The following is a 14405-nucleotide window of genomic DNA, read 5'->3' on the forward strand; positions in this document are numbered from 1 at the left end:
TTCACCAAGACCAAATATGTTTCTAAGATGCATCAGATTGTTAGTTGATTCAAACAAAGTTTTGAATCAATTCACAACATTAAATGTTGTAACGATTATTTTTTTTATATAATTTATATTCATATTTAATTCAGTTAAAAAATTCTAACTTTGTTTGGAAGAGATTTTTATAATATTCTAAACATTCTTATAAAAAAATGAAGGTTACACTAGAGCCGACTTAATAGTATGGACTAAAATAGTGATGGAATTTTCTTTTAAAACTAAAAATTGAAGAATTTTTTTAGAGAAACTAAAAGAAAAATTTGGCATTTTTTTTTAGAGGAACCAAAAATAGTGATGGTATATCTATAGATATCAAAAACATATCAAACCCTATTTTCTTTTCAATCTATAATATTAAATTATTTCTTTTTTTTTTTCTTTCAAAAAATAATATTATTTCTTTTGTTTCTCTCTAATTTGGGTTCCTATCGCCACACGTGTTTTTAGGCCCATATCCTGTGAAGCCCCAGATACTTCAAAATTGATGACGTATCGTATCCCCTACATATCATGCATTGATACATGCCTGATACTTTCCGATACGTATCAAGAGAGTATCCGAAGATTAAATTTTATTTTAAAGAAAAATAATTATCCGATACTTCCTAATACGTATCAAGAGAGTATCTGATAATTATCCTGCACCGATACCTGCCACAATACTTCCCAATTAATGTTAACTAAAATAACTTAACTCTTGAGTATAATGCTTCTTTTGGATCGATATAGTATAGCACTAACAATGTTTCTTTTGGAAGTATAGCACTTTATGGTGCTCTCTTTGGGATATATTATGTATGTAATTGACTAATCATCACTCTATTAATTGTCAATATTATTTATATTTATGTTGATGTGTTACGAGCATATGACTGATTTCTTTTGTTTGCTAATATATTTGCATATTAAAAAATAGTTTTAATTATACTGTACATTTAATTATATAATTTTTTTATTAACGCATCACAACTGTATCGTATCTTGATTTTTGAAATTTCCTTGTATTGACGTATCAGTGCAGTATCGTATTGTATCGTATCTCGTATCCGGATTTCACAGCCCTTATCTATATCAAACTTCAACCATAAGCTTTTCACAGCAAAACAATGAGAAAAATATGATTGAACATAGAAAAGGTGTTATAAACAAAACGCATAAAAGTTACATGCTACAGCTGCAAGCAAATATTGTTGAAAAGGAAATTGACTGATAAAGAAAAAGCAAGCAATCAATTTACAACTCAGAGCCGGCTCAAAGAGCAAGCAATCCAAGCTAGGGATACATGCCTTAATATTTGAGGAATGTTATTTACAATCAATCATAGACAGCTTTTATGACAACCACTTTTCCTCTTTTTATATTGGATAAAAATAATAGAGAGAAAGAAGACGAGAGAGAATAAAAACACATGTGAGTATGAGAGAGAGGGTTGTGCCAAAAATTGTCAAAAAGTGGTTGTATAAATATCATCTCCCTAATATTTTAGGGCAAATAAAAAAGTCTAAAAAACTCTTTTTTTAATCAAAAGGAAGATTAAAATAAATAAAAAGATAGAGATACAATGACTCGGGGACATTAGACCTACCCAGGTACAACCTAAATAGGGATACAACAATATAAACCAGACCTAGTGGATCCACCCTAATCTATCTTAACAAAAATTCATTAATCATGGGCGCAATCCAGCGAACTTGCGTACGGGCGCGAAACCAAGTTACAAAAATGGGAAAAATGAACGTTGCAAATTAGGGTTTAAAGTTTGGCGAATGGATCGACCACCAACACGTTATCAAATCTAAGTGCCAACAGCTCCCTGAACAATACAACAAGCATAAAAAAGCTCTTTCGAGCATGAAGCACCCGAGTGTCTCTGCAGACAAGACTACTTGAAACTTGCAAATCTCAACAGATTTGGAAACATCAGAGAGTCATAATAGTCAAGCCACCAAACACAACAAGTTTCATATACACACGTAAGGACCTAGATCGAGGGATGAGTCCAAACGTTAATTAGTGACCAGACTCTTTCGGGTTTACAGAACCATACGCTTTCGGATTTTTGGTACCAAATCACGCCAAAAGTCTCCAATCCCACCCAATCTTTGATCACGAACAACACGAACATAAACAAAACGTACCAGTGATGGGGACGAACAACTGGTAACACAACAACACCACCACCAGCACCCCCAAACAACAATTTAGTTAAAAAAATATATAACATGACAAACTAATTGTTAATGTATCTCTTTCTTAGTTGGTTAGAAAGAAGACCTCATATCTTACTTATCATGGGTTCAACTCTTAAATTCAACAAAGTTGATTTCTATATTTTAAAAGGCCTCGTTGTAAATTTTGCTTTAAACCTATAAACGCGTTGGACCCATATCCATCTCGTATAACCAATTTGATCTTTGGTTTTTTTTATTTTTTTATTAAACCTTTGGTTTTAAGGGGATAACTCTTGTAATCAAAAATTCGTTTGGGAGGTAAACAAAGTTTAATATAAAAAAAAAACACCCAAAAATGAAACTCGCAATGTGGTTATACGAGATAGTTATGAATACGTTGTTTTGGTTCGAGGTTTGTATCGTGTGTTGCACCGCGTGTCCTGGCGTCGTTCTTGCATGGTGGACCTTGACTTGACCCATTAATTGGGCAATTATTGCTATGCTCCTAACGGGCCTTGATAACAATAGTGAGTGCTAGAAAAAGTATTAGAATTCTTTTTAGAAAGATAATATCTCTAATATTTCTTAAAAAAAATCTAAAACAAAATATTTCTAAAAAATAATATTTCAGTTAATAACTAGTCCAAACTTTATCATCACTATCACTAAATAGCAGTCTTCCTTTTAGGTCTTGTTTAAAAACAGATACGTATCGGATTTTTTTTATGCATTTTATTTAAATAATAGGACTATGTGTGGGCTTATGGTACGAGTCACAAATGCGGCTCTTGTCTTTTAAAATTTTATAAACAAGACTCAACAAAAAAACATTAGTCTTTTTTATTATAGATTAGACAGTAGATATAGTATTTTATTCTTCAACGGTAAACCCACTTAACGTTCCATTAATATTAGTATTAGTTTTTTTTTTGAAGAAAATTAATATTAGTATTAGTATTATTCTAACGGTTACATATTACATCTTACCGTTGTTGCTGATCTGAATTAGATCACACACTCTTTTTGATATTCACAAGTCATGCTAATCGTTGGATTGTACGTGTCCAAATGACTGATTTGGAGTTATTATTTAAAGATGAATATAAGATGTTATTTTGAAATTGATTATGTATTCAATAATGGTTATATAAATATCATTTTTCATTATTTAATGACATTATATGATACTTTTGAAATTTTCTTGAATATGTATTGAACATCTAATCTGGATACGAAAGTGCAAATTATTGTTGTGGTGAAAATCAAAATGTTTTTTTTTCTTTACTAATTAAAGTAGCACCATTGTACAACGAATATGCTATTTGAATTATACAAGTTGAATTTATAACAGCTCATGAATACTTTAAGAATAATATATTCATGAGAAAATAGAAAGATAAAAGGATTGTATTACAAATATATCATCTAAGTTAATGATTTCATTAGTTACTTTGAACAACTTTTTATTTTAAAATATTGGTAAATTATATGCAAGAAGTAAAGCTTGAAAGAAGTACCATGTTTTGATAGTTACCTTTCCAATGGAAATTTCTATAAAATATTAGTTTTTAGAAAATTTCTATAAAAATTTATTAGAAAGCTTCTTTAGATGTTTGTTATCTGAATTACCTTTTGTTTTTGAAGATATCTAAATTACTTGGCTAATACACACTTTATCAAATTATATTTTAGATAATGAAAGATAATGAAATTGAGCAAGGGGTTCCTCTTATAGTTCATCAAATTTCGGATGTACAATTTAACAATCTAAAATGTTGCTCATAATACATGTCTTTTGAGCAGCTTTTAGAGTGACACGTGATAGAATTTATCTTTAGGAGATGTTAACAAGTGCTTGTTAACGAATTATAAAAGATTTTTTTTTTTGAAAATCATGTATGCTACTTTTTGAAAATTGAAAAAGTGTTATTTTTAATACAAAATTTAAAAAAATATTCTTTCTATTTTAGTTTGTTAACTAATGTCACGGGATAATGGTTAAGAAAACACTTATCTTTACCGTAGGTATATGTTTTCTCCAAGGTAGTATCAAAATCTAAAAATAAAAAAGTTAGAGCGTACAAATGTATTTAAGGGGCATAATATTCTTCAATATTGCGTTTTTCTTTTTTGGTTTCTTGTTTTTGACTTTTCTTCTTCTTATTTTTTAAATCGAATAAAGTTTATGTCCCTCGTATTTTTGTTATTTTTTCATTTTATTTTTAATTTTTGCTATTGTTCACATGGTCATTACATACTCAAATAAACATAGATGGAGAAAAAATCATGATGACTCATATTCAAATCTCAAATTTTACAAATACCCATAACTAAACCACAAAGTTTTTTTTTTTTTTGAATAAACTAAACCACAAAGTTGTAACATCTAAAACCATTTGTTTTAATATACTTTTATTTTATCTTATACCTTTTTAATTAAAAATTAAAAATTATAATAAAAATATTATAAACACTCTACTACAAACAATCTTATAAATTTCATGAAAAACCATCTTATAAAATAAATTATTTCAATCATATTTAAACTTGAAATCAATAAGTAAGAGTTGTGTTTTTCAAACACTCATTATTTCATAAAAAAAACATAAAACAAAAACAATACTAAAACAATTGTAGAATGATCAATTGGTTGATCTCAAATCGTTAATGAGATATATCAAACGTATAGATCCTTTGAGAGAAATCGAATTTAATTTTTGGGTGATTTCTTTTTTATCAAACTTTGTTTACCTTCCAAACGAATTTTGGATTACAAGAGTTATCCCCTTAAAATCAAAGGTTTAATAATAAAAAAAAACTAAAGATCAAATTCAATTGATGAATGGGTTTCAATTAAAAACCATCAGATTCATTAAAAACATCCAAATTCAAATTTTATATGAAATAATGAAAGTGTGTTTGGTTGAACCATGGTCAAACACCACCTTGAATTTAGAGAGCCGTCTATCGCAAGTTTTAGAAGCTCCAATGTGAAGTTTCTACTCTGCCGTAAATGTTTATCACAATTCAAGAATTTTCCAAACACTCGCTGCATCATTCATCTAAAAACCGTGGAGTTAAAAAAGTTAAAAGTTGGTAAAAAGAATTATATATGTCAATGATTTTTATTACTAATTGGCATAAACTATTTTCTCCTAACAAAAAAAGTATATGCCAATAATTAGTAATTAATAATAATCATTGATGAGAATATCTTCTCAAACCAAAACTGGCTATAGCAGGTAAAATCCACTCATTGTGGATATGGGTTGACTCTCATTAGCGGCAAAAGTGACTAAAAACATTACCGGCTAATCCGGTCATATTTGGCTGTACTTGTTTGTAACCCTCTTTGTTTTGTTCCTAACCTTTGTCTCTTTGATTCTCTGCTTGCTGTGTCTTCGGTTCTTCTGCTTCGCTTGTTGAAGATCCTCTCTTCAACCTTTCATCCATTTTAAGGTAACCCTTTATCTCTTTTTTCCTCTGCTTCAATATCTCTTTTGAAACTTTTTTATTTTTTCTTTGTTTTTTGTGTTTAAGGTTGATGTTTTTTTAGGATATGAACAGTAATAATGATGTTTGATGAGTTATGAGGAATAAATAACTAAAAAACTTGATTTTTTGTTTTGTTTTGTGTTTAAGGTTTTTATTTTTTTTTATGACATGTAACATAAGTTGTTAAATTGTCAAGGGAAAAGATGCTGAATTGTTTGGTCAAATATCTGAATTGAGGATTATGTGATATTTGTTCATGTTGTTGATGATTATTAATACTCCTTTTTATGATTAATGATTGTTACCTTGATATTATGTGATATGGAAAAATTGAAGGGAAATTTATTTGAAAGTTTGTGACTGTATTTGTATATGAAGTATGCTTGTTACTTAGGTTTTAAATCACAGTCATGGTTTGGTCAAATTGAATGTGATTGATGTGACCTCAATGACGGTTGTAGTATGGTCTCAGACAAAAAAAACTTTGGTGTTGTGATTCAAATTGTGATCATTGACTTTTTTTTTTTGTCGGAAACCCTCTGGCTGCGACTACAAAACACTTGAGCTTGTGAAATTGATTTTGGTGGTTAAGGATTTCTTTTGTTTTTCAACTGTAGATCATCTTGATACTAGAACGAAGACGATGACAAAGGGCAAGGGAACAGCAAAGACTTCAAGGGATGCTTTGAAACCAGTTGATGATCGGTTAGTTTCTATATCATAGCATTTTATGTTAACTGATATCGTGATATGGAGTGTTTAGTTTTTCACATGACTTTGTATGTCATTGTCGGTAAAGGTGTTGGTTTGCTGGTGATTTACTTAGCCATGTATAAAAGTGCCATCAATATTGGATTATAGATACTTGATAGTGGAAGTCAGAGGCCGATATTTTTTGGGACAGTTTGCCATGGCCACCGCAAAAGTTTATTCTCTTTAAGCAGAAATAAATGTGTCTATATTTTTTTGCTTCGCATATTAACTATGATTGTTAAGCCGCGTAGTGACAAGCAAAGGCTTTTTAAAACACGAGGTTGTGAGTTGGAGTCCACCGTGGCACCTTTTTTCGTATTTCTATTGTATTTTTATTCAAAAAATGTTCCGGTCAAGATCTGAAGACTGGTGTATTGATGTGTAATAAATCGCTTAGAGAGTAATAAATGTGTATATATTTTTTGCTTCGCATATTAACTACGATTGTTAAGCCGCGTAGTGCCATGCAAAGGTTTTTCAAAACACGAGTTTGTGAGTTCGAGTCCGCCGAGGCACCTTTTTTCTTATTTCTAATTTCTGTTGTATTTTTATTCAAAAAATGTTCTGGTCAAGATCTGAACCTTCGCCTAGAGAGTAATAAATGTGTATATATATTTTTGTTTCGCATATTAACTAAGGTTGTTAAGCCGCGTTGTGCCAAGCGAAGGTTTTGTAAAACATTAGGTTGCGAGTTCGAGTCTGCCGATGCACCTTTTTTCTTGTTTCCTATTTCTATTGTATTTTTATTCAAAAAATGTTCTGGTCAAGATCTGAACCTTCGCCTATAGAGTAATAAATGTGTATATATTTTTTGCGTCACATATTAACTACAATTGTTAAGCCGCGTAGTGCCAAGCAAAGGTTTTTTAAAACATGAGGTTATGAGTTCGAGTCCGCCGAGGCACCTTTTTTTTTTTCTTCGTATTTCTAACTTCTATTGTATTTTTATTCTAAAGATGTTCTGGTCAAGATCTGAACCCCTCGCCTAGAGAGTAATATTCGAGCAAAATTAACCACTGCACCAATTAATGATTTGTAACATTGTTTGAAATAGTTTTCTATTCATTCTATGGCTTTTTGGCACCGCTAAAGTTATTCAAGCTCCACCACCGGTGGAAGTAGTGTTACAGGAAAATGTTCTGATGGAACACATATATCTGTTGTTTACAGAAAAGTAGGAAAGAGAAAGGCTGCTGCTAAACCTGAGAAGGTGCCAAAGACTAAGAAGGAGAAGAAGGCCAAGAAAGATCCCAACAAACCAAAAAGACCTCCCAGCGCTTTCTTCGTCTTCCTGTTAGTATCTGTCTGTCACTTTCTGTTGTTAGAGCTCCGTTTTGAAGTTTTCTGACTCATCTTCCATTCTTTTATAGTGAGGATTTCAGAAAGACTTTCAAGGCAGAGAACCCTAATGTGAAGGCTGTATCAGCTGTAAGTTACATGTTGAATTGCGCCGTTGTGTATCGTGATGTATCCTATTTTAATTCGTGTCTGAAAAATTTGGTTTGCTTTGATTGTAGGTTGGAAAGGCTGGAGGAGAGAAATGGAAATCCTTGACTAAGGCGGTAAGCATTGCAATCTTTGATACAAATGATTAACTTGAGTCTTTTTTAAATATATATATATCAACGGTATTATATTGAAAAGAGGATTTATTCTGTTGAAAAATGGATTTATAATTTATTCTGTCTGATTCTAACTTTCTTATTTTGAATGTAAAGGAAAAAGCTCCATATGAAGCCAAGGCTGCAAAAAGGAAAGTTGAGTATGAAAAGCTTATGAATGCTTATAATAACAAGGTAAGCAATCCCGTGTTTCTAGTTTTGTTGTTTCTATACTTTGATTGTCTTGTTTATGTGCTTAACTTTCTTTAATGTTGATAGCCAAGTTCAGCGGACGATGACGAGGAGGAATCAGACAAGGACAATTCTGAAGTTAATAATGAAGATGAAGCAAGTGGAGAGGTAGTCTAAATTCTTCTTCTTCTGCTTCTTTTACTTTCATGAACTTTTAGCATCATGAGAAAAAACGCTTTGAATAATTATAACGATTGCTACCCCACAACGGTGTTATGGTTGTCCATCAAACTCTAAAAAAGTACCACTCACCTTACAAGCCAATTTTGCAAGAATAAATTAGGCTCAATTCAAAACCTAATATGGTTCATTCTTTAGATGACACGTTCCAAAGTTTAAAGGGGCATACAATTTGTTTCCGCATATTTTTCTTTGAAATAAGAAAAACTATGAAAACAAACCTTCATTTGGCATAAAATGTGTTTTTTACCATCTCTCTTTGTTGTACAGGATGACCACCAAGATGACGAGGAAGAGGATGACGAGGACGAAGATGACGATGAAGACGACGAGTGAGATTTGTGTGCATAACTTGAAATATGATGTTTCATTGGTGGAGGGAGGTTTTTATGTATTTTCTAGTAGAGCAACTCATGGATATCTGTGTTGATTAAATATTTATCTCTTATTGCTGGTATGATATTTTGCCAGCCACTTGAACTTCCCTCAGTCGTTGGTTATTGTACTTAAATTCTCCTTTGTGCATTGTGCCTCAAATGTGTTGGCTAAAGTATTATAAATTTCATTTTGATCGATGAATTGGCATAGTTGTATGTAGTGAAGCTGCCTACACACTATATATGCACCAAACTTCGTTTGAGTAGTTTGTCGCAGTTTTATCTCACTCTAGTTGTTGCTTGTTAAGGATTTAGCTCCTACAAAATAAGTACCGGTGGTTAATAGGCTTAATTACAGTTTTGATCCCCTTATTTTTACTCACGGAATTAGTCCCTCTATTAAAATCACTCAATTTTGGTCCCTCTTTTAGATCGAACTTAAAAATGGGGATATATCATATTTAAATTGAAGTTTTCATCTAAAATATAAAACATCATCATTTTCTTGTCCAAAAAATAAAACTTAAAACATATTTGCTTATAAGTTATGTAACACATTTGTTTGTTTAGTTCAGTTCAGATTCAATTCAATTTTATTTCACATATTGGTAAAATAATCGCCAATAAAAAATAAAATACCACACTACAAAATAAAAATTCATCTCAACCCACGTAACGTGCGGGTCAAAGTTAAACTGGATTTTTAGTTTAGACTGAAATGTTACTTGCTTCTATGAAGAAGAAAAACTTTTGGACTATGAACTCTCTAATTGAATTCCAATGAAATGAGTAATAAATTAAAGGAATGCAATGACAATGCAACATGTATTTACAAATATAATCAAGTTTGAATGAGCTTCCACTAAGAGGCAACCACAAGTTGTGATGATACCATGTGAATATAGGGTCTAGCAACAAGAGGCAACTTTTCTATGTACATAAATAGTCTTTTCAAATTCTCCTTGTTGATTGAAGCAAGATCATCTATCTCACTGCTGCTCATGTACATCCATAGGTCACCTGAGTTTACTCTTTTAAGACTGTCCCGACAGAAAGGGCAGGATTCCGATCTTGCATGCCTGAACCAACAGAAGGACAAAAAGCGAATTAGTGAAGTCGAAGAAACCATCAACTTTGTAGAGGCAATATAATGGTTTTTGTAACGACATCGCAACTACAATTGTGGCCGCACCACCGCATTTTAGCACAATTACGAAGTTTGAAGCGTAACCTCAGCCTCAATTAGAATCATGTAAACAATGCATACAAGTGTTTTCTTTCAAACTAATTAAAAAGATTGTTCCTGCTGGCTTTAGGGGGAGGCCACCAAGAGACCTTGGATAGGCTCTGATACTATCTCAAAATTTGGGTTGGACCCAACTCAACCCTACAAAACCAACGTGTAAGGTGAGAGATGTCTCCCACTTATAAACTCATCATTGGATTATATCTCATACAATATAGGATTCTTGAGAGCTACAAAATGCTACATCTCATTAAGAATCAACCTCTGACAATATAACAAAATGAGCAACATTTTACAGCATGAGAAGGCCTCCAAGATGCAGATTCATGTTATTTTAACTCATGATCGCAACAAGTATGACTTTTTGAGTCACATTCTACCCTTATTATTATTAGAACTAATCTTCATAAAAAAAAGAGGTATTCACAAGTAACTCACCAGTCTCGGTAGCATTTGATACACATTGAATGATTGCAATTGGGCAATACAACTATACTGGTAATCTCCATGCAAATATCACACTCTTCTTCTTCTTTCTCTACGTCAATTTCGGAGCTCTTTCCCTTGTCTACTAATTCTTTAGGCTTGTACTTAGTAGCACACAGAAGTTTTTGTTTCCTATCCTCAACATCAGTGATTCCTCTGTGAAGTTGCAATAAAGAGGGAAACACCACACCTGTTAATAAAATAGACTTGTATATGTAATCAAATTTGCATTGCGAAGTTAAACTCGAAAAAACTTATATGAGAAAGCTATATTCAACTTATACAAGAAACTATTGTTTAAAAAACCAGTTATTACAAGATTCATTTAATATATCTATTTATTTTTCGTAAGTACTTGTTGAGAAATTTACCAAATTGACTCTTGGTAACACTTAACACTTACTTACCATAGAACTCCTTCAAACTTGCTTTTCTTTCATGAATAGACATGGTTGTCTTCCCATCCTTATATGCCTGCCACAAACCAAACATGTACATCATTCCCTAGCACGACAACTTAATAATGTTGGTCGTGGTTTTGCACTATCATGTATAACAATTGATTGTACGTATTGAAAACATTTCATAAAAGGAAAAGGAGATAGAAATATTAACATACTAAGACCATGTTTGGATGAACAACATAGTTAAGCAGCACTTCTCACATAAGTGCTTATGTGTAAACCATTTGTACACAAAAGCTAAAATAAAGTCAAACTGTTTTTGTAAACTATCTTGATTAACTTGTGAAAATAAGCTGAAAACAACTTCTGGATATGTTATAAGTTGTTTCCATAATCTCTTCCAAACAGTCTCATAAATGTTTATACTAGTAGATAAGCTCAAAAAAGTCATTCCAAGGAAGGGAAAGGACCTTGTATATGAAAATTTTAAGCAATCCTAAGGCCCCGGCAAGGTGACAGTCAGTCCACTGAACCAAAAAGAGGAAGAAGTGTGCAGCTGGGCTGTAGGACAATCTCATTTGAAGGTAGGCACCATCCTGATCACTTGGACAATCCGAAGCTCTGGTTCAAAACATATTTGCCACAGAGATTAGTTAAGACAATGAATTTTTTCAAATTACTTTTGGTAGAGAAATTTTAATTTCAATATTGTAGCATTGAAGAAAACTAGTACTCTGGTATGATTTTCAACAACCGCATTAAAAAAAAGTAAATTTCATTTAATAAATATAAGCTAAATGGGAAATGTCTTTCAGTTTGCGATTTGCAATCCGGACTCATTACAGTCAGAGAATCATGTACATATTTAACGTAGTAATGCAATTTGAACTGTCCTATCAAGATCAGACGGTCCACATTCCAACTTGGATAAATTGGGTGTAAAATACAATGTGTGAATTGCGTAAATGCAAGCAATACAAATCATTCGGTTTTGTACAAAAGCACCGACCATTATACAAAAGAAACGTAAAAAGATGTTCTTCGGTTAACTCGGGTCATCTTTACAAAGAAAAGTGTCGAAATTGCCATAAACTGAGGTGCCCCTGCTACAACATTATGGAAAAACACCAAAGTATTCCCTTTCCCATCCATTGATTTGATCCATATTTCACAAGAAACATACACCCCAGCTGCTTTGCTTCAACCAGAGGATGATAGATTAACTTATCTTATTATAATCCCGTTTCTACAATTAAGTTCCCTCTTCAACTCATCAAGGGGACAATATTTTTTCATTGTCTTAACCCTTCTGTTCTCGGAGAAAGGGGTCTTGATAATCTGGAGTTTAGCTAAGAGGTAACTCATCAAGGGTTCCACTTACCGCTCGAACTCCTCCCGTACTTCTAATCGTTTCAACCTCCAGAATAATTCATTTGTCTCTTGGATCATGTTTAGCAATGAGGCAATTAATTAAAAAATGACACCAACAAAATCGAATAAACAATACACAAACATAATTATATTATATAGTTCTATAATACAATGTTCCACCAATCATTAAATATCATTTTACTTAAAAAGCAAGTAATTTCCTAATTGGGTAGTATCAAAAATCATATAAATCAATATTCATAAACAAAAAAAAAAAATGTGATGAGAAGAATGATTAATTACAGTGTATTAGCAAATTGAATATCAGCTTCAAGAGCTTTGAGAGAATCCTTGAAAGACTTTCGCATGATCTCTATTGTTCCTTTTTCTTCTATTTCCTTCTTTCTTCTTTTGAGAATAAACCCCATTCACAAAACTCAAAAACTGTAGCACATTAAAATTAAAAAGCCATAAATAAATACAGTGACCAAATTAATTACCATATAAGAAAATTAATGAACCCAACAACAACAAAAAAAAAACAAGTTACACAAGCATAAGTAGTACCTCGTTTTACATGTGAAGGAAGATCATCAAACACAAAAGCATCCTAGTACCAAACCAAAGTACTAGAAAATAGAACAGTCTCTTAGATGTAGAGAGAGAGAGAGAGAGAGAGAGAGAGAGATTAACTAACAAAAGAATGTGTTGTGTTGTGTACTCACTTGAACTACACGTAACACATTTATTTTGTACCTTTATAGTTACACGTATTACACGTCATGGTCATGCTATGCTGCTATGAGTTTCTTATTTAATTACTATAATACCACTACCTCATTTTTCCTACAAAATAGAAATAGAAAATTCATGCAAGATTTATTTCCCTATTTTCCCCGTTTTCAATGTTGATTTGTTTCTACTTACGACTAATTCTCACTCTTTTTCAGCTCTTGGGAACAATATTATTTCTTTTATTAGAGAAAGGAAAATATATAAATTATGTAAACACCCCATTTTTTTAATTTTGTTTTTTTGTTTAAGTCTTAGCAAAATTTATCTTCTTTTTTTTTTTTTTTAGAAAAAGGAAAATTTATCTATATAATGCACTCACTTTAGTCCTTTTGCAAAAAAATATAGTCTTTATTTTGACGACTAAAAAGCGGTATATATTTTTCTTTTTTTGCATTTTTTTTTTGCTTTCGCACCGGTTTCCGAGCCATCAAAGATGAGCGATTAATCCGACTTGTACGTAGAGGCACGCGCACTGGCCAAGTGTTGTTCCCTGGAAATCGAACCCGGTATTTTCCAGATACGTCCTTGAAAAAAGCTCCTTGCCACTGGAGCCCAAACAACTTGCACATTGTTTTTTGATGATAAAGATTTACACATAATTTTTTATATAATAAATTTAAGGTGAGGGGATGGTACTTATCTCAAAGTAATTCGTTACAACTCAAGGGATTTATGGTTACCTATCTATTTAAACCTTATATCTAACAAATTATTTTATAATCTAATGATTTAGCTGCGATGACATTTTATGTATTAATCATTAGGCCAAGCCACAAGAAAATCCAAAAAAGATATATTTTCTATGGTTATGTATGCTCTCAAAGAAATTTAGTGCAGGCTAATTTAAAAATGAGTGCTTGGAAGATTTTTTTTCCAATACTTTCTCATTTATTGAGTAAAATTTAAGTGGATTCTACCATTTTATGTTGGACTCATTTAAAATATAAGATTAATATTGATTTCATCTAATAATGTGGTATACAACAATCCCTATAACAAGGGGGTATGCAATCTGTGATTTTGTTCTGTTGTTGGTTTCATTTTATAGTTGTGCCATGACATTTTCAGTTTAATTTATCTCATTGTGTCTTCTTAAAAAAATTTAATAAGATAGCGAGAGTTAGAAGTGAATGTTGCAAAAAATAGTATTTTCAGGGTTTATCTAATTTTATTTTTAGGGATTAACATTTATCTAATTGAAAATGGATTTAAAAGCAAGACATAGTAAA

At 31.7% G+C, this 14405-nt stretch overlaps 2 protein-coding genes across 2 annotated transcripts; one reads left to right on the plus strand and one right to left on the minus strand.

Annotated features, from left to right (window-relative positions):
- Positions 1–5521: 5521 nt before the first annotated feature.
- Positions 5522–9080, plus strand: LOC11405962 (high mobility group B protein 1). Its single transcript, XM_003623245.4, has 8 exons — positions 5522–5675; positions 6329–6416; positions 7635–7757; positions 7835–7892; positions 7982–8026; positions 8183–8260; positions 8345–8425; positions 8768–9080. Exons 2-8 carry the CDS (start codon positions 6355–6357, stop codon positions 8831–8833), a joined length of 513 nt encoding a protein of 170 aa, XP_003623293.1. The 5' UTR covers positions 5522–5675; positions 6329–6354; the 3' UTR covers positions 8834–9080.
- Positions 9081–9644: 564 nt separating this feature from the next.
- LOC11410065 (E3 ubiquitin-protein ligase AIRP2) lies at positions 9645–13108 on the minus strand. Its single transcript, XM_003623246.4, has 6 exons — positions 12949–13108; positions 12685–12825; positions 11481–11631; positions 11014–11080; positions 10559–10796; positions 9645–9953 (listed from the first exon to the last, which is right to left on the minus strand). The coding sequence occupies exons 2-6, from the start codon at positions 12807–12809 to the stop codon at positions 9737–9739; spliced, it is 798 nt and encodes a 265-aa protein (XP_003623294.3). The 5' UTR covers positions 12810–12825; positions 12949–13108; the 3' UTR covers positions 9645–9736.
- Between the last annotated feature and the right edge of the window lie 1297 nt (positions 13109–14405).

This window comes from Medicago truncatula, chromosome 7 (genome assembly GCF_003473485.1).
Source record: "Medicago truncatula cultivar Jemalong A17 chromosome 7, MtrunA17r5.0-ANR, whole genome shotgun sequence".
Classification (NCBI taxonomy): Eukaryota; Viridiplantae; Streptophyta; class Magnoliopsida; order Fabales; family Fabaceae; genus Medicago; species Medicago truncatula.